The sequence below is a fragment of the Lasioglossum baleicum genome, chromosome 8 (genome assembly GCF_051020765.1).
Source record: "Lasioglossum baleicum chromosome 8, iyLasBale1, whole genome shotgun sequence".
Lineage (NCBI taxonomy): Eukaryota > Metazoa > Arthropoda > Insecta > Hymenoptera > Halictidae > Lasioglossum > Lasioglossum baleicum.
In genome coordinates this window covers 3,826,899-3,848,204 of record NC_134936.1, presented here as the reverse complement: position 1 = coordinate 3,848,204, position 21,306 = coordinate 3,826,899, and the positions used below count along the sequence as shown (strand labels likewise).

Sequence of the window (21,306 nt, the reverse complement as noted above, 5' to 3'; positions counted from 1 at the left end):
TATATTATTACCGTTCGTTATGTTTTTAACAATAAAATTAATAGATTAACTATATTATTGTTAAAAATTACATACTTGTTTTAGGTAGGTACGAACTTTTAATGCAATTGCAAAAATATTCATATTTGGATGGTATTTAATGTATGTGAGTTGCTATGCGTCAGGTGAGACGTCCCCGATAACTTTAAACAATCATAATTTCCAAGATCGGATCGGTTCGGATATGATTTTTTTGTGGGGATATGTAGAAGAAGGTCTAATGAAAATGATCTGTTTATACGATTAGGTCCAGTTAGGTCCTCTAAAAAATACACCTTGCAAATTCTAAGAAAGTATATAGATTTTATTCATTTCATTAAATATTAATTTTTAATACATTGCGAGCAACCATCCTCAACTAACGGCGTTAATTGTTACCGCAAAGGACTGTTTTTCATTTACACAAAAGACCCAGAATAAATATTAAATAGGGTAATCAGGACACCTCGATGAAAAGAAGCAATTTTTTTGGCTGAAAAATACTGCATCCCAAAATGTCTATCTTTGTGAATTTATATTAACTACAGTTTTTGTGAACGAACATTAATTTTTTCAGCTTCGATGTTGATGGACATTTAGGAGGCAATACAAATTTATTAGAAATCGATATGAGAGAGAGAGAGAGAGAGAGAGAGAGAGAGAGAGAGAGAGAGAGAGAGAGAGAGTCGACTCTTTCGTGAAATGTCACTAAATTTCTCGATCCGGCCCACTGTGTTAATAATTCAAACCTAATTTTATATGTTTTAGCATAGCATCCCACGTGAAACCTGGTAAAATGTAATAATATGGTGGATCTAAACTGTAGCTCTTAATGCAAGTTTTTATGAAAATTTTCAAAAACATCAGCCAGTAACAAAACATCAGCTTTCAAATACAGATCGCTGTATTCACCCAAACTTTTTGTGTTGAAACGCTTCCACACATTCTCGGCATGCACATAATCACTAGACTGCGGATTTTATACATTTATGGCAAAAATGAGTATGTGCAATTTAAAGCAGTGGACAGGTTAACAGGATTTAAAAATATCAATGTACTCGTTTCAGCTAATCAATATCATTAGAGAAAAAATTATATTTCTATTTGGCTCCTATGTTGTGCAATTTATGAAGACAATTTTTATTTTTCATAAAGATCCGCAGTCTAATAATCACGTTCGGATACGGTTTCGCCTGTCAACGAACTGTAAAATGACTCGCAAACAAAGATCGTCTAATTTATCTACGCAATCGAGATATTCGTATGGAAAGAGACACCCTTTCGCGTCAACAACATGAAATTTTCTATGGAAAGATTTTGAAATTCGGAACGCGTAAAATTGTCAATTTGTTTGTGTCGAGGAAAGATGCTAATTTGTCGAGACTTGTGTTCAAACATTTTTGTACGAATCGATGAATCGTAATTTAATACAATTACGCGAATCTGATTGCTGATCTTCAACATTTTTGTAAATGAAATATACTTTTCTTTAGTTATTGGTAATACGTTGACACTACCTTCAAACGCATTAGCTATTTCTTCGATAATGAAATGTGAATCGTACCCGGATAAATTGTGGAAAACTATGGGAATGCAAAACGAATTTTTGTAATTTAAATTGCAATCTTGATGCGTGGGGCCTCTATATCGTCCTGTTAGATGATAATGATCGCGCACCCGTATATCCTTTTCCTCACATGGTTTTTCACAAATGTTGCAATGCGCTGCGTTGATAAGTGCCTCGCACTGTTCATTCGTTAGCTGTTTCATAATTTATCAAATAAAAAAATTATAAGAAAGATCTTATTTTTTATTTAAAACCAATCCTCCTCCTCCGCCTCGTCCTCCTACTCATACAATTAACTCGTATTTATTAAAAAGAAAACAATTACAGTAATAATATCGCCCCCTCCCTATACAGCGAGATATTTTTTACATTAGTGAAAAGTTACTCTTATCTACTCTTTAATTATACAAATATACAAGTATTAAAAAATAATTAAAATATAATTATTGCAGCGAATTTCTTGTCATTTGTCTTCATTATTTTTGTTTCCTGCGAACAGACAGATAGACAGTTATATATCATGTTATATACTTTGGGATATTTTTTCTTTGAAAATTTATTTACCTTCGAGCGACGATTCTTTGACGAATCCTCAGACGTCCATACCGCGCTTCGCCCAGAATCAATCTCCAATTTCGCAATCATTGTGAAACACTGTGTGAAAAAAATAAAAAAAACGTAAAAAGAGGTGTTTGTGGTTTTGACGTGGAAAAAATTCAAAGTCGCGTCTTTATAACTGATACTTTACGTGTTTTTATAATTGTTAACCCATGCTCGAAATGTTCGCACTTCGCGCAGACTGCAATGGTATGTGACGTTTTTTGTCGGTTGCCAACAGTGAAGTCGACACGGTTCGTCATCAGCAATTTCATACACGGGATCGCGAACTAGTACATCGTATTTCGGACAGTTGAAATCTTCCAAATTTATCGAGTTTATTTTCATTTTTCGAAGGATGTCTCTCTCTCGAAACATCCACCTTTGTACGCTACGACAGGATTCGCATAATCGCGCACAAAATTTTGAATTACTTCGAATATATCGTGCTGTTGATATTTTTCATAGCCGAAATCTTTAAATGGAATCCCGTGTATGAAATTACTGACATACCATGCAGACTTTTTGTCAGCGTCGGATAAACAACGTTCTTCCCCAAGCGAAATTCGAAGAGTTCGAACGAGCCGTCATGACAAACATCGATCACATGGCTAACTCTTTGCATATAAATTTTTTTTCCACAATTTTTTCCACTAGATTTTACATCGTTTATTAATTTTTTTTTATTGTACTTACCGTTGAAGAAAGGGGGATGCGCGAAGTTGGCTGGTCGGATGATAAAAACACACACGCGATGTAACTTCGTATAGCGATCCTGATTGTCGACGTTTTTTCTTATGGTATAACTTCATACGACGACTGTTACGAGCAATTTATAATGGATACCCCTACCCACTAATGTAAAAAATATCTCCATATAATATTCCACACACACGCAACAAGTCCAACGGGCAGTACGCGAAAACCGTCACGTATGGAAAAATGGTTGATCTTTGAATCTCAACATGACAAACGCTTGCAACGATGGAACGTTCACGAAGACTTCGCGTTCCATCGCGTCCTGTTCATTCATTCTTACCATCCCCACCAACTACAATAAAAAGATGGAAGAAATGATTTGAAATGCTACTCTTAATGAGCGTTTACGATAGCTGACTGTATGGCGATGGCAGACAGAAACAGCAACACGGTCCTCTTACATCTTGCATTACATCGATAAGAAGATCTTTCAGAGGGGACCGTTGTATATTTACGAAATTAAACAAGACGTTCATCGAACTCGTGAGATTAGACGTTCGTCGAAATCTCCGCTCGATAACAAAATCGTCGATAAACTTTATAATCGTAAAAAATTTACAGCATGATTGATTATGTTCACAAATATTAATAACTATACTAATTTAAATGATAACAAAATGAAATCTGTGCGAAAGTGCTCTGTACACCTAACTGAAAAACTTTTGTAATACAAGAATTTACACAATTTTCCTCAAAACCCTTGAAAATTGCCAATGAACGGATGCTGTTTCAGAAAGCGTGGCGTAAAATCTCTTTGCTTTCAATGAAGTATACTACAAGCGACCTTTAGCTACGTTGGATAGAAAAAATTCCATGACAAACGGAAAAATTTAGAAATTGACTTCTTTCTAGATTTTCGGCGAAATACCCCAGAGTTGGGCATTAATCGATTAAAATTTTAGTCAAGATTGATTAATGTGTATGATTAAAAGAAGAAATCATCGAAAAATCGAAGACTGATTCAATCGATTGATGAAGTTAATAATCACCATACGGTCTATCCATAAATTGTAATAACCAGGGAGATAGAGACAGAGAGCGGAGATGAAGAATTGACAGAAATATATCTCAAGAGAAACTCAGTTTACATTTTTTCAGTATTCATACAGTTTTGATTCCGTATTTCATTTGGAAGCTCCAGCAGTTAATCATTAATGGAACGTTTGCGAAGACTTCGCGTTCCATCGCGTCCTGTTCATTCATTCTTACCATCCCCAACCAACTACGATAAAAAGATGTATGAAATTATTTGAAATGCTACTTTTAATGAATGTTTACGATAGCTGGCTGTATGGCGATGGCAGACAGAAACAGTGACACGGTCCTCTTACATCTTGCATTACATCGATAAGAAGATCTTTCAGAGGGGACCGTTGTATATTTACGAAATTAAACAAGACGAACTCCTGAGATTATACGTTCATCGAAATCTCCGCACGTGAGAAAAACCGTTGGTCCTCGACAAATCGATGTTGAGAAAAATTATTGACTGGCTGTATGGTCCCCTTACATAAATCTTTCAGAGGGGACCGTTGTATATATTTATGAAATTAAACAAGACGTTCATTGAACTTCTGAGATTATACGTTCATCGAAATCTCCGCACGTGAGAAAAACCGTTGGTCCTCGACAAATCGATGTTGAGAAAAATTATTGACTGGCTGTATGGTCCCCTTACATAAATCTTTCAGAGGGGACCGTTGTATATATGTATTTATGAAATTAAACAAGACGTTCATTGAACTCCGTTCAAATGAATGTTTTACGATAGCTGGATGGCGATGACAGACATAAACAGTCTTGCATGTAGAGACGTGAAAACATAAACACGTTCGGACACGTTCCCAGGGATCACCCCTCCCCCTCCCCCTCACCAGGCAATACCAGGAAACTGGTCTTGAATGCAATACCTGGAAACTGCCCCCCCCTCCCCCATCTTTCAAGATATGGGCTGTATTTCCCCCCCCTCCCCCTCCCTCAAAAACATGATGCAATAATTCCATTAAAAATATGACGTAATATATGCTCGTGCTATACAGCTCGGCGGTACCGCTCTCCCGTGAAGTGGCGGTACCGCTCTCCCGTGAAGTGAAAAGTGGCTTAGAACCCGCCTATATATACTACTCAATACTACTACTACTCAATATCTTTTATAATAACAACACAATATTTGTTGAAAGTTGAAAAATATGTCATTTTTTAAAACTCAAATTTCTCAAAAACTGTGCGTCTAAGAGAAAAATTAAGGACAGATTCGGAATCAGCGCAGAAAAATCTATAAGAATTGCATAGTGAGAATTGAAATCCTTTTTGGCTGTTGGACAGTGTTATTAATATTAGTTCTTATTCCGTAAAATACCTTTTTACGCAGAATTTAGTGTTTCAGCCAAATTCATGATACTTTAATAAAAACATGATGCTTTTTCAATTCCGACTTTCAAAATTAAATGCTGTCACGCAAGTTCTGCGTTGATCTAAAATCAATCGAAATCAAGTTTCTAATCGGTGAAACTCCTTTGGCAGTGTTCTATTACCCATTGGCCTTTGGTGGCACCGTAATTAGTGCTGTGATTTAACTACGTAGTTTATCGATTGAAACTCCAATGGAGGCGCGCCGACGATGCCCTTAACCCGAAATTAAATTGCACAATTACAACGAAGCTATCAAAAGCGGATATACACTCCCAAAGAACAAGATAGCACACGTGTGCTATCTTTAATTTCTCGTGTTAAGATTATGCTAGCGTGGAAACTCTGTGTAGTGTGTCAAACATACCTTCTGCGAATATGTAAACAAAACATAGACTGACTTTAGTTCAATGAGTTCTCTTAATAGGAAGGGAAACACATAATCCGACACAAACGAAATGATACACTTGAAAAATAAAGATATATATTTTATACACTACAACTATATGTTTCATGAAACAAAAGCATACCTATTTCTTATAACAATATATACACCAAACTATATTTTTCTAATAATGTGTGGAATCTCCTTTGTTTTTTATGATTTCCACCATCCTTTTAGGTACAGAATTATGTAGTTCTTTAATTTTTGTCTAAATTAAATTTTCCCATTCAGTTGTAATGTAAGTTTTTAATTAATTCATGTTTGAGAGAGAAAATTGTTGGCCGTCAGCATACGCTGCTTGCGAAAGCATTGCCGAGCAATTTTCAATGATATTAAGGTCGGGTGAGCACGCCGGCCATTGAGGAGTGGAGCTATTTTCATTTAAAAAATATTCCTTAACAATTTTAGCAGTATGTACTGCAGCATTATCTTGTTGGAATATAATGATGCTTCAGTAATCGTTCTGCATACGTATAAATTTGATATTTTATTAATTGGAGATAACGAACGCTATTCATTGTCCCGTGAATAAACTTTATTTCTGTCTTTCCTTTATATCCGATACGAGCCCAGACCATTACTCCACCTCCATACATTTGGTGTCGAATTTTTGTCGATGGCTGCTTACGAATATCACGATAATAATGTGTACATCCGTCTGGTCCATCAAGGTTGAACCGCTTCTCATTCGTAAAAATTACTTTTCTCCAAGTCTTTTTCCAACGTATATGTTCTTTTGCGAATAACAAACGTGCCTCCTTATGTCTTGCGTTTAATGATGGTTTTGCTGTTGTTCTAGACCGATTTATAATATTACTAGTCTGAAGTACACAACGAACATTTTGAGTATGTGTTTCGACTCCAGCTTTCTTAGCAATCTCTCTTGCAGTAGCACAAAAATTGGAAGCAGCACGTATTATTGCTCGTGTATCGCGTTCAGATAATGCTGCTGGCCTTCCTGTACTTTCATTGATTCCATTTCCATATGCACTTGTATCTTTCAGCAAATTGTATATAACTTTTCAACTGCGACTAACTTCTTTTGCAATTTGAGTAATAGACAACTTTTGTTTTCTCAGAGCTAAAATTCTGCTAATTTCGCTTTCACTAATCTTTTTGTTGGATAATCTCGCCGTACGGTGGATAAAGCTACGTGATTGAGGGGCAATTATTCGAACTCACCATCACTACTACATACGTACTTTATTAAATGATATAACAAAAGTTAACATTAATATTCTCCATCAGGCAAAATATCCGACACACTAGCGCTCTCTGCGCTCCTCTCCCCCTGTCTCCATTAAGGCGCATCCACATCGGAAGTCACATCGCTACACTTTTTGCCATGACCCATTAAGAGAATAGCAATACGACAAAGCTCTAAACACAAATTGAATACTGTAACTCCGTGGAAGCTCATGAAACACTGAAGAATATATAAATATAGTTCCAGTGTGCTATCATTTTGTATGTGTCGAATTATGTGTTTCCATTCCAATTAAGAGAACTCATTGAATTATAGTCAATCTATGTTCTGTTCACATATTCCCAGAAGGTATGTTTTACACACTACACAGAGTTTCCACGCTAGCATAATATTAACACGAGAAATTAAAGATTCTTGGGAGATTCTTTGGGAGTGTAACATTAAAGTGGGTAATCAATTTGTGTCGTCGAAGTTCATCATCGCGTTTGAGTATAATATTTTTCTCACGTCCGATGACTCCTATCGTGTCAAGGCAATCCACTTGGTTTTTAAACTTCTCTCTAATCTCGCTTCCAGGTAAGCGTCGCGTCGTTTCTCTGTTGACCATGATCTCGTTCGTCCTGATCTTTGCGACTCTTAAGTAGTGCATAAGTGCTGTTGCTTTTCGTTATTTTCAAACAATGGTACAGTAAAGTCACGATTTGTTACGTTACGAGCAGGGAGAGAGATCGTGTAGGGACACTATTTTTGAAGTGAAACTTCTTTGTGTGTGCTGTGGGGGCTACAATTTTCTAGCGTTACGGAAGTGACGAAGTTTCGCGAATAACCTCGAATAGTTTGACAAGTAACATTTTCATAATTAATTTACTAACTTTAAAGACTTCATTGGTGAACTTTTAAGATTGTAGAATGTAAAATGAAGCCTTGGCTACATTCCCACTTCAGTTTTATGCAGGTTTGATGCTTAAATTGTTAGTTATTAACCAATTTTGGAGAAGTTGTATGTTATATACAGTGGCTCACGAAAGTATTCGAACGCCCTTTAAAACAGAATAACTTTTTTATAATTGTAGCAAACGACCTGATTTTTTAGAATCAATTAGAAGCACTGGTTTATGAAATGATATGCAAAAAAGATTTTCCAAAAAATTATAATTTACAAAGTTAACATGCAAAAATAAAAAAGGCATCTTTTTACTGTTTTATTAGGGCCCTTAATGAAAATTTAAAATACATGTTTCGTAGTTCTTGTAGAATCATAGAAAAATTTGCGACGCAAAGAAGGAGAGCGTATGGGAAATGCTATTTACTGTGTCTCTGTCTTTCCCATACGCTCTCCTTCTTTGCGTTGCAAATTTTGAACATTCATTACTTTTTCTATGATTTTCTATGATTCTATTATTGAAACAATTGGCTTGTGATAGCTAAAATATGATGCAAATATTCTTGATTGAATTTTATCTAAATGTCTTGCAAATACTGCATCGAGAGTTGTTCCTGATCTTGTTGTCGCTTCATCAGGATTATTTACCATTTCCAATGTTAATTTACTTCTAAACATTACTAGACTGCAAGAAGTTTCATTTCTGCCGCGCGTAGTTTTTTTATGACTGCGTCGACCGCGCCGAAAGTACAAAGGATGCCGAACGTAGAAAAGGACAGCATGTAAAGTAAACACGGATCGCGCTGTCCTTTCTTGCGCCCGAAACTTTAATCGTCAATTAAACCACTAAACACGGTTGAAATTATATCGCCTTTTAGTGTCATTTTAGTCAGAAAAATACCACAAACAAGTTGGCGAAACTCACATAGAAACATTGTTCTATTACCTATCTAATGTATCTGAAAGTTTCGAGATAGTCGGATTGGTAGAACATAGTTAAATAATTGAAAAACAAATGAAATTACGCCATTATAATATTATAATATATAGTAGTGCAGTGTTTCTTTTTTTTACGACCCTCTTCTTGACCAAAATAATCTCTTTTTAAGGGGGTCTTTTCCAGCAGACAACGCTCGCGGGTGAACACTCACACACCGCTAGACGACGTATATGTACGTACGCGAGCATTGCAAGTGTCCGGTATTCCACTTCTGATTTCTCGATAATGCAAAGACGGGGCTCTTTAGTAGTCAAAATCGCTAGATGAAAGATCAATTTAGGTCACTGTTTGCCTCAAAAGTCCTTCTTTTACGTTTCCGAGCAATAGTTTTGCAATATTCGACTGTATGTTGCCCGTCGGAGAAGCTAGTACGCCGGCGTGACTGCAGCGCCATCTGACGGGCAACATGCAGCCGAATATTGCAAAACTATCGCTCGGAAACGTTAAAAGAAGCACTTTTGAGGCAAACAGCGCCCTAGATTGATCTTTCATCTAGCGATTTTGACTACTAAAAAGCCCTGTCTTTGCATTATCGAGAAATCAGAAGTGGAATACCGGACCCTTGCAATGCTCGCGTACGTACATATACGTGGTCTAGCGGTGTGTGAGTGTACCACACATTCACGCGCGAGTGTCGTCTGCTAGGAGAATTCAATCCACCACCGTACGATGTTATAAAAACTTTAACAAATTGTGGCAGGCTGGTTAGAACTTACTAGCACACAGCCGATTTTTGTCAGAATCTCTTCTGTGTAGTTTGAACTTGATGCAAAATAATTTCAAGACGGTATTCGTACGAATTTACTAGTTCTGCTCTATGAAAGTCAGCTAAACGACATAGAAAACTGGTATTAAACAATGTCTAAAATTTCTCTCTCTCTCTCTCTCTCTCTCTCTCTCTCTCTCTGACATTATGATTAGTGATGTTTTCTAAAGAATCGATCGATGTAAAAATCATTAACAGGAGCAGATTAAGTGGTAATCAGATTAAAGCGGCCACGGGCGACCCCGCGGTTTGGTTTTGGGGGCCCCGTTCTTGTAGCAGAAAATGTTTAGCTTGAAAAATTGTGCAACAGTCGTGGCTACCGTTAACAGGTACCTTTGCTAAAAAAGAAAAGGTCATTAATTGTTCAATGTAAAATGTATGGCCTCTAAGTTGCACTCTGGAATTTGTGATTACTTTTCGTTTTTGGGTATAACTGTATGAGAGTTTTTCTTGAAACTTTCTTTTAGGGGGGCCCCGAAATTTTGACCGCTTAGGACCCCCAGATGGCTTGATCCGCCACTGCTCATTAAAAAGAAGTAGGTTCGAAGTTTTTTTCACCTAGAAACAATGATTTCCTGTGCTGTTATAGTACAGTCATTTGGTTCGAAAAATAGGTTATCTGGAAAGTTTTCCGGGAGTTTTGAAAATGGGTAGTTTTATAGATTTCGATATGCTCTTTCCGAATATTGGAAAAATGGCGCCTAAGAGCAGATTTTGACAATATCTCCTTTCCGACTCATTTTACGTTAAAAACATTTATATACAAAATTAAACTAGAGGAAATTTCCTACAATTTATGTAATAACAATTTTTTTTGTAAAATCAATAGTTTTGGCGTACGAGCGCCGCAAAGTGTACTTCAACATGCATTTTGGCTAAAAAACTCATTTCCACACCTACCACCTAACCACCTTGAGGTAGAGTAAGCGGCGCGTTTTTTCTATCGTGGTGTCCCCAGTAGGCCTAATCCACATGCAATGCACAATTCCGAAATTTAGCGTAATCTTCTTCGCTTTGCTAAAAAAAGCAAAAATCAAACAAATTTTTTTTATATTTTTTATTATGTAGCCCATCATACCAAACAACTTTTGTACGAACACTTTTTTAATAACGGCAACGTCTTCTGAGATATCCTGCTGATCTCATTTCAGCAGGACAACCTGTATACACGGTGTCCCAGAACAAGTGTCGTTCCTTGAAATGGGAGGTTCCTGAGACCATTCTAAGGGACATTTTCCTTTGCACCAATGTCAACTGCGGCTTTGTTTAGGAGTTATTAACGAAAAACACGGACCAATCAGAGCGCGCCCTGGCCCGGTGCGCCAAGCCGCGCCGGCAAGCGAGTGTCGCGGTACGCCGTGACATCGCATCGTGACGGTGCGGCGGCCCAGGGCGCGCTCTGATTGGTCCGTGTTTTTCGTTAATAACTCCTAAACAAAGCCGCAGTTGACATTGGTGCAAAGGAAAATGTCTCTTAGAATGGTCTCAGGAACCTCCCATTTCAAGGAACGACACTTGTTCTGGGACACCCTGTATGTATTGAATTATGTACATTTTGAAAATTTCTCCATGTTTAAAATGAGAAATTAACATTTTTTAAATTGTTTCCATCTGTAATTTAATTATTTATTTTGACTTTACGCACAGTAAAATATTTTTCGTAAATATACGAAAAACACGTGTTGGTGTAGATGAATAATAGTCTGCGCAGCTCGTACGCCAAAACTATTGATTTTACAAAAAAAATTGTTATTACATAAATTGTAGGAAATTTTCTCTAGTTTAATTTTGTATATGAATATTTTTATCGTAAAATGAGTCGGAAAGGAGATATTGTCAAAAAACTGCTATTAGGCGCCATTTTTCCAATATGGCGGCGCGAGCGGCAAAGATACGAGTTGACAAAGTTGAAATTCGGAAAGAGCACATCGAAATCTATAAAATTACACATTTTTAAAACTCCCGGAAAACTTTCCAGGTAAAACTACCAAATGACTGTACTATTATGGCTCTTTCTGAAGTGAATATGCACCACTGTCATATCGACATAACGGCAATCAATAAATATTCATGAATGAGTATATGTATACCTACATATGCATGTATCGACACGAGTACGTGAATCTTCCTAACTTTAACATTTGTGTATTAATATCATATTATCAGAGAGACTTGTGTCTGGCGCTGCAGCTGATAATTTATTAGGGGGCGTATAGCAGCAGATTAACTTCGCAAGGGAATCTATTTTTGCTAAAACTTCAAAAGTGCCTACCAATCATGCTTGCGAGTTTAATTTTCCCAAGTTAAGTGAAACTTCAACGTAGAAAATATCGAAATTCCTTTCAAGTATAATGCACTTGTTTTATAGTAAGATTGTAATAATTATAAAAACACACTTTTGAATAAAACCGTTTAATCTGAAGGTAATAAATTGTTAATTAAAGCTTACATAATGCTATATTTATAAAATGAAATTTTGGATTCTTGAGAAATTGACGATATTTAATATGTTGTAATTACGTAAAAAACAATCGTGTAGCAATAAATTTGGACACATTTCAAAACTTCAAGGTTCTACTTTCGCACACTTTTATTCATTTCCTTCTAGGATACTTTTACATGATGTAGCAAACGAGAAACCGAAGATCCATATATTTTTCCACAAAAATGCTACAAACTGAAACCTTTGTGAAAACGTTAAAAAATTTTCGTCGTGAATGGATCTTCCACAGCTTTTAAGATGAAAGCATCCCCTTTAAAACAACACCTTTAAAATTATTAAGTACAATTTTTTTCACTGTTTTATTGGACAAAAATGTGGACCAAGTTCGATGGTGTAAAGCCCTCATGGTGTAGCTAGTGTCACCATAAAGTTCGCTGTACACTTAGGGTGGACCTTATTTTTCGACCTTCGATTTTTAGTCGGAACATCCCCTAAGACTGTGGCACCGACTAAAAAAAAATCCATACAAAATTTTAGATCGATCGAACAACGGGAAAACGTGCCACATCGGGCTTGAACATTGTTTATTCTTGAAACTTGAGTTTCTCCATTATAGTGCATCTTAAATATACATACATTTATACATATATGCTATATGTATATTGTGGAAAAGGAATTATATGTCGGGAAAAAATGTCTCGGACTGTCTCGAATTGTAAAAGACTTTTTGCATTTGCTCCTTTTACATCTTATAAATATAATTACATTCGTCCAACTTTAATATCTGTATAAATACACTTAGAACACTGTCTTAGACGCTCGTTGGTATAAAAATTGAAGCAACGTCAATATTTGACGCTTCTGGATTTCTTTGTATTATATACCATTGTGCAATGCTTTGAAATGTAAGCAAAGGTGTTCAAGATTCGAATTGTGAATTTGCCGGTCGGTACGCCAACCGTCGAGCTCCGTTCGCTCTGCTCTTTTTTCAACCCTGTTTAGAGTCGCGTAGCGATCATGCGTAACCGTAGCGCGAGGCTACGGTGTGTTTGTCAGCTTCCATCACCCGCAAATCTCTACGATTCGAATCTTGAACCGTCGTCTTCCCGGATCATGCGATCGATCCGGAACCAATCACGTGCGACCCCGCCTGCCGTTTCGGCGAATATTTAAAGGCCCTCCCTTGGCGGAGCGAGCCTCTTCCGATCAGTTCTGCGAGTTAATACAATTTTCTTCGATTCTCTGTTCTTCGAATCACGCTTCACGTTCTATCTAGTTGTTTGTTCGCGATACTTATGTCTTTTAGTATCTTTACTATTAATTTGCACTCCGGTTATAATTAGTTTGAGAGTCGGTGTGGATCTCATTTTCTCTTATCGCGACTCGTGCGTCTGCACCGCGGCAAGATTTCCCACCTACGCGCTGAAGATCTTCCGTTCGCGGCGGCCCTCGTTAAAGGGAAGCTCAAGATTTCCGTCGCGCTGAAAAAGGGCAGAGTTTAGCACGATCAAGATCTCCGTAACTCGATCCATCGACTCCTGTATTCGTTTGCATCCGGAACAGTGACAATAACTTGCAATTGTGACCTTCAATTGAAACATCTCTCTCTCCCTCATTCGCACGATTCCCTCATTGCCTTCCTCGCGCGCTCATTTCTGAGCGGTTCCAGCTTCAGGCGCCGCCGACCATCGGTCGACGCCGAACAAAAGGAAAAACATTGTCACTTTTTACATATACATATGCCTACATACATGCCATACTTACTTATACAGGGTGTTTACCTACAGGTGGGAGAAAATTTAAGGGGTGGTTCTCGACGATAATATAAGACGAAAATGAAGAATAAAAAAATTGCGATTTCGGCTTCGTTATTTAGTTATTAACAATTAAAAATCCGCCTAAAATGCTGCAACACTTCTAACAAAAGTATACGTTGCGTACGTCAGACAGGCGCGCGACAGTCTCGTATCAAGTGACAAACGCATGCATACCTTGGTTCTCATTTGGGGCCCCAGCGAGGTGAAAATGTTTAAAAAATCGGTGGACGACATTGAACCTACCTACTCGTTAAAATCCACAAGGGCATTTCTAATATCCGCCCTATGGAATTATCGAGTAGAAGGGGTCAATGCCCTTTCACTTTAAAATTCTTCTCACACAAATTCATAAATCCTTATCCTGCACTATAATTGTTCATAACACCGTACCTAATATACTGGAATAAATGCTCTAGCACTATTTACAATATCATACACACGCACTACGAGTTTACAGAGTCATGCGATTTCTGCGAACGGAAATCTTCGACGCGTGCGAGAAGAATCGTCCGTACAAGCTAGTATCCGTATGCACACTGATTCAAGACAGCTAATGTGGTCAATGCACACACATGAGATATTTCGCGGTCACAGACAGAATGAGAAAGAATCACGAAATTCGTGAAAACAGGATAGACAATGTATTGGTATAGCAACGCGCAATGTTTGGACGGTAGTTTGCTGTAAACCTTCATTTGTTTTATCGATCTGGCATCGACCTCATCAGCTGTCTTGAATCAGTGTGCATACAGATGCTAGCTTGTACGGACGATTTTTCTTGCACGCGTCGAAGATTTCCGTTCGCAGAAATCGCATGACTCTGTAAACTTGTAGTGCGTGTGTATGATATTGTAAATAGTGCTAGAGCGTTTATTCCAGTATATTAGGTACGGTGTTATGAACAATTATAGTGCAGGATAAGGATTTATGAATATGTGTGAGAAGAATTTAAAAGTGAAAGGGCATTGACCCCTTCTACTCGATAATTCCATAGGGCGGATATTAGAAATGCCCTTGTGGATTTTAACGAGTAGGTAGGTTCAATGTCGTCCACCGATTTTTTAAACATTTTCACCTCGCTGGGGCCCCAAATGAGAACCAAGGTATGCATGCGTTTGTCACTTGATACGAGACTGTCGCGCGCCTGTCTGACGTACGCAACGTATACTTTTGTTAGAAGTGTTGCAGCATTTTAGGCGGATTTTTAATTGTTAATAACTAAACAACGAAGCCGAAATCGCAATTTTTTTATTCTTCATTTTCGTCTTATATTATCGTCGAGAACCACCCCTTAAATTTTCTCCCACCTGTAGGTAAACACCCTGTATGTACAATGATTTCATGAATACAATACGTTAAAATTTCGTATTGTATTGCAGCTACTTACACGTAAATTGTTGATTCATTATAATTTATCAACTTTCTGCATCGAGTTCGTATTTTAATGGAAACAAATATGTTTGAAAACATGTCTATATATTTTTAAATAATGGCACCTCACCAAATTTGTTCACTTATCACCTCTTAAATAAAAAATGAGATTGTAGACTCTAATTTAGATATTATTCAATAGAAAAATGTTGAAAATCAACAATAATAGTAATAACACTGTCTAACAGCCAAAAAGTATTTCGATTCCCACTATGCGATTCTTATAGAGTTTTCCGCGCTGATTCCGAATCTATTTTTCATTTTTTTCCTATACGTCCAGTGTTTGAGAAAATGGAGTTTAAAAAAAGACATATTTTTCAACTTTAAACCAATATTGCGATGTTATTATAAACGATATTGAATTGTTCTTTACAGCAAAAGATTCTGTAGACTTTCCCGAATACAGTGATATCCAATATCAATACATTATGAATGTTTGAACATGTTTAAACAATCATTAAAGACGGAAAGACACCACTTTGCACCAATTTTTGAGGATATTTTCGAATTTATCTCAAAAAATAAGGGTCCAGCGAAAAATTGAACTATACCACGCGAAAGAGCAGACTTTTATCTTGAGAAACCCCCCTGTGAAGTTTGCATAGTCGACGTTTTTTTCGAACGAGAATGCAAAATATCTTCGCGCGACATGAGTTTCCGCCAGTGGCGGAAAACATATTTCAGCTTTAAATTGTATTCCTGCGCAAAATTTTGTTCATGAAGTTTGTAATCACTGTTTTCAATGGTAATTATTTACAAAAGTACCACCCTCTCCGATTTTGATGAAATTTATATATGTTATAGATATGGACATTTTGAACAACTTTTTCGTTTTCCAATATTGGGGGTCGCTTTTAGTTTTCGAGATATTTGCAAAAAACTATCGCGAATACTGTATTGAATTTTTCGCATTCCTGGACGCTCCGCTGCAACGTAGACCTGTTTCGGTGCGGCGTTTGTTTACATTTTGACGCTGTAGAGCAGGCATGCACAGCTCTTTGCTCTCAGAGCAACTCCCGTGCTCCCAAGTTGCTCCCCGTATGCTCTCAGAGCAGATCGGACGTATGGAAGGGGAACCCACTAAGCGTGACTTGTAAACAGAGCACGAGAGAAGACGAGTGGGAGGGGCGTGGGGAAGTGGAGAGAGCGCCGGAGTGGTCAGACTACAACAACGTAGACGCCGCCCCCACTCTCATACGCTCTTCTTCTCGTCTTCTCTCGTGCTCCGTTTACAATTGGTGGGTTCCCCTTCCATACGTCCGAGCAAGGTCACTGCTCCGACCCTGCTCAGGAGCAGGGTCGATTGCTCCTGCTCCCAAAACGTCCGCCTGTGCATGCCTGCTGTAGAGCGTCTGGATATTCGTATGCGTGGTTGGGCCGGCCGTCAGGCCGGCCCTCTCCGCCCCCCACCACCTAACCCTAGCTAATTCTAATCGCATAATCTTTTCATTCTATATAGCCGTCATACAGAATTTGAACTAGTAATGGAAAAATGATGCGATCGGAATTAGTTAGGGTTAGGCAGTGGGGGGCGGAGAGGGCCAGCCGTTAGGCCGGCCCAACCACGCATACGAATATCCAGACGCTCTACAGCAGGCGTGGGCAATTTTGCCTCAATTGAGGCAAAACTGTCCCCATCGTAGCGCCCACTGTCCCCCACCAGCATCCGTCGTTACTATGTAGGAAGGACGCGTTTCGCTTGTCACAAGCAGTGCGCAGGCCTCGTGCATCGGAGCCACGAGGAGCGCCACCGAAAGGAAGCTTGGTGGGGGGAGCAGGCGTTTGAGGGGCTCCACCCGTGCCCACGCCTGCTCTACAGCGTCAAAATGTAAACAAACGCCGCACCGAAACAGTCTACGTTGCAGCGGAGCGTTCAGAAATACGAAAAATCCAATACACTATTCGCGATAGCTTTTTGCAAATATCTCGAAAACTAAAAGCGACCCCCCTATATTGGAAAACGAAAAAGTTGTTTAGAATGTGTTGCTGCATAACATATATAAATTTCATCAAAATCGGAGAGGGTGATACTTTTGTAAATAATTACCTTTTCAATCATTCAATTGTAGATTTATATTAATTAATAACTACGAACGTCTCCTGAATATCTTTTAGACATCAAACAGACGTCTTAAGACGGCTTTAAGACATACTGTTTACGATATTAGTATATGTATAGTATACATATGTATACATATACAGGGTGAGTCCTAAGAAACAGAACACCTAAATATCTCCGTTACTTTTCGTTGTACAAAAAAACTTCTTAGGACAAAGTTGCACTGTTTGAAGGGCCACATGTAACGGTTTAAGGGAAAAAATTTTGAAGGTCATTTTTTTATGAGATTTTAATGTAATCGATGTTTTTTTAAATGAAATGATATATCTTCGTTAACGTAATGTTGTAGCTGACAAAATAACGAATTCATCCATGTAACACAATATGGCCTACAAATGACCTTCGACCCAGAAAAATGGAATAAATAAAATTCAACGTGTAAGATTCATTTGCTTTATTTCTGTTACGCACAATGTTCAAAAATATTCCCTTGAGAAAATATTCCCCAACACACAACATAATAACAGATTCGGTGTTGACAGGAAGACATTTATGATATACCTTCACCTATGCGTTCGTACAAAATCGTATTTATCAACTACTAATTACTCTGAAGACCTTCTTGCTATCAGATTTCCACTGTTTCTAAGTTTTCTAATCTATCAGTTTATCAATGAACGTTTCACAATGCGTTATTTGAAGGAAAATAAGATTGATATGATTTTCATTTATGGAGAAAGTCGACAGTGTTTAAGAGAAGCAGTGCGGTTGTACAAGAACCGATTTCCTAATCGTAATTGTCCATCAGTTTCCGTTTACTCCGATTTGATAAATAAATTCCGTGAAACTGGTAGTGATGAAAATAAAAAATGTACGAAGGTGAGGGCTGTAAGGAATGAAGCAAACACAATTAATGTTCTGGCAGCAGTGGATACAAACCCTCATGCTAGTACGAGGCAAATCGCACGAGAAAGTGTCATTAGTCAAAAATGTGTAGTGCAAATACTCCATGAACTAAAATTTCACCCCTTTCACCCATCAATTCACCAAGAACTTCATGGTAGAGACTTTGTAAATCGTGTAAACTTTTGCCAGTCGGGATTCAAACACTTGATAAACGATAGAGCATGTTTTAATAAAGTATTATTTACCGATGAAGCTTCGTTTACAAAATCACGGGCAGATAAATTTAAAAAACATGCATTATTGGTCATCTGAAAATCCGCGGTGTTAGCGTTTGGTGTGGAATTTTAAACAACCAAATAATTGAGCTTCACTTTATCACCGGAACATTAAAAGGAGAAAAATACATTGCACTTTTACGAGAATCGTTAGCAATTCTCCTCGAAAATACACCCTTGGACATTCGTGAAGATATGTGGTATCAACATGACGGATGTCCAGCCCATTCTTCCCGTGTCGTAACACAATTCTTAAATAACAAGTTTCCAAATCATTGGATTGGAAGCAACGAACCCGTATTATGGCCAGCTCGCTCACCAGATCTTACACCCCTTGATTTCTATCTATGGGGAAAACTGAAAGACGATGTTTATCATGAACCACCAACCACTGTAGACGACATGAAAGAAAGAATCGTCAGGGCTTGTGCGTCGATTCCCTCAGAAATGAATTACACAGCAGTACGTTCTGTAACTTCACGGCTAAATGAATATATAGCAGCTCAAGGGAATATTTTTGAACATTTTGCGTAACAGAAATAAAGCAAATGAATATTACACGTTGAATTTTATTTATTCCATTTTTCTGGGTTGAAGGTCATTTGTAGGTCATATTGTGTTACATGGATGAATTCGTTATTTTGTCAGCTACAACATTACGTTAACGAAGATATAACATTCCATTTAAAAAACATCGATGACCTTGAAATCTCATAAAAAATGACCTTGAAAATTTTTTCCCTTACACCGTTACATGTGGCCCTTCAAGCAGTGTAACTTTGTCCTAAGAAGTTTTTTTGTACAACGAAAAGTAACGGAGATATTTAGGTGTCCTGTTTCATCGGACTCATCCTGTATAGTTCCGTAATTTATACTATTGTATGAAATTGACAATGTATTCAAGAATTTGAAATCAATCTGTGAAATAAAAGCATAAAAATAAAATTTCAATGTGACATTTCCTGTAATTTTCCAAATGAAAGATAATTATGTTCTCTAGGTTGGTGTTTTGATATTGTATAAAATTACAAACATTGGAAAAATACTCTCTACCATTTTTTATTTTAGAAGAATTACTGATGTGACGCTTCGGGGAATATGATTAGTAGACTCCAAATCTTTATGCATTTACAGGAAAATTGAGTAGACGGAATTCAAAATTGTTGGAAAATGTTTAGATTTGAAGATGTCAATTAGATTTGAAGATTTCTCGTCTATTAAAATCATTCAGGGAAGAACTAACATGCAAGTTGGTTTCTATCTCTTGCAATCGATGCAGACAATTTTTATTTTACATAACGATCCGCAGTCTACTGATTAGTTTTGTCGTGACATAAGGCATTTGTCAAGGCATGGTCACGCTTAATAATTATCTCTGGTCTCTTGAAACTGTCGAATGGTTTCCCTTTACTTCTAATAAAAAAACGGTTTACTCGCGTCACATTAAATTAAATACTAGTAAATGATTGTAAGGTGACGCGAAGATGTAGGAAATTGATTGAAATCGATTATAATAGAAAATATATTACGTAACGATGTCACAGAATTGTTTGAGCAAGCATTACATAACATAACGCAAATTCTAATACATATAATAGATTGATTTTTTATATGCAATATTCTTTTAGATTTGTTCAAGAGCTACGCCTTTGTTTAATTAAACCTCTATTCGCTCTGTTCATCGACTTATTTTGAGGTAGGTATTAAATTCAGGTGTAGGTAATCTTCTAACTTTCATAAGACAACGTACGAATGTCAGCATTGCTATTTTTTGTTAACGTTTTAAATGACATTACTGAATATTTAACGGGTAGAAGACATATTAAGGTACACATCTGTTTAAACAAGAAGATGAAAATATATTTCGAAAAAGGATGCTTTCCTTATAGGTTTATATTTATAGTTCCATGAAATTTCAACGTGAAAGATCCATGAAATTTCAACTTTTGATTAACACTAAAGTATATACAATTTCTGTTCTCTACAAGTTCTTAGACCATTAAGACTTAACCGTATACAAATGGTAACGACATTCAGCAACCATCACTTAAACAAAACGTACTCTTGTCTCAAGAATATATACAGCGACACGATGTTGGGGACGTCCTAGTTTCTGGAAGGTTCGAAGGAACCTTATTCTAAAGTCAAAACTAGATCCTCTCCTTCTAATCTCATTCCCTGAGACACTTCGAGGGATTTGATCTTTCCAGCTTTCGGTGACTGCACCACCATTTCCATTTTCATGGCCGACAAAACGATCAGCGGTGCTCCTTTCTCTACCGTGTCACCAACGTTAACCCTGATATCGATCACAGTGCCGGGCATCGGTGCTCCAACTTGGCTTTTGTTTGCTTTGTCAGCTTTCGGATGTACATGTAGCTCCTAACACAGAAAAATATTTCGAATTTTTTTATATGAACAATTTCTTTTTATCTATTGGATCGTAACACAAATTCATTCGGTTGTCTTCAGTATTCTCTTTTCATTTATCAGCAAAGTAGAGAAATAGTTTGTAAATAGTTTTTATTTAAGCACAGTTTTCTGCATTTGTAAAGTGTTAAAATTAGAGCGTATTTATATTTGCAATCGGAAGAATTTATGTTACAAACCAGCACACTCTATTTTAACGAGTCAGACTCTTTCTGATGATTTTAGACAAACTCTAACAAATAAGATTGTTACGCCTTTCTTTTCAAATGAAATAAAATTTGATTCGTTTCTAAT

At 37.3% G+C, this 21,306-nt stretch overlaps 1 protein-coding gene and 1 long non-coding RNA gene across 4 annotated transcripts in view; both read right to left on the bottom strand.

The window, feature by feature from the left end:
* Nucleotides 1-888: 888 nt before the first annotated feature.
* LOC143211188 (uncharacterized) lies at nucleotides 889-4,786 on the bottom strand. Its single transcript, XR_013009409.1, has 3 exons — nucleotides 2,879-4,786; nucleotides 2,150-2,239; nucleotides 889-2,074 (listed from the first exon to the last, which is right to left on the bottom strand). It is a non-coding gene; the product is annotated as an uncharacterized LOC143211188 (long non-coding RNA).
* A 15,630-nt stretch (nucleotides 4,787-20,416) lies between these two features.
* The window catches only part of Pcb (Pyruvate carboxylase), a 152,355-nt gene continuing 151,465 nt past the window's right edge, over nucleotides 20,417-21,306 (bottom strand). For all 3 annotated transcript variants that reach the window (XM_076429319.1, XM_076429322.1, XM_076429321.1), the window contains one exon: nucleotides 20,417-20,964. In XM_076429319.1, coding sequence (XP_076285434.1) covers nucleotides 20,716-20,964 — 249 coding nt within the window. In that variant the 3' untranslated portion in view covers nucleotides 20,417-20,715. The remainder of the gene's footprint in view (nucleotides 20,965-21,306) is intronic.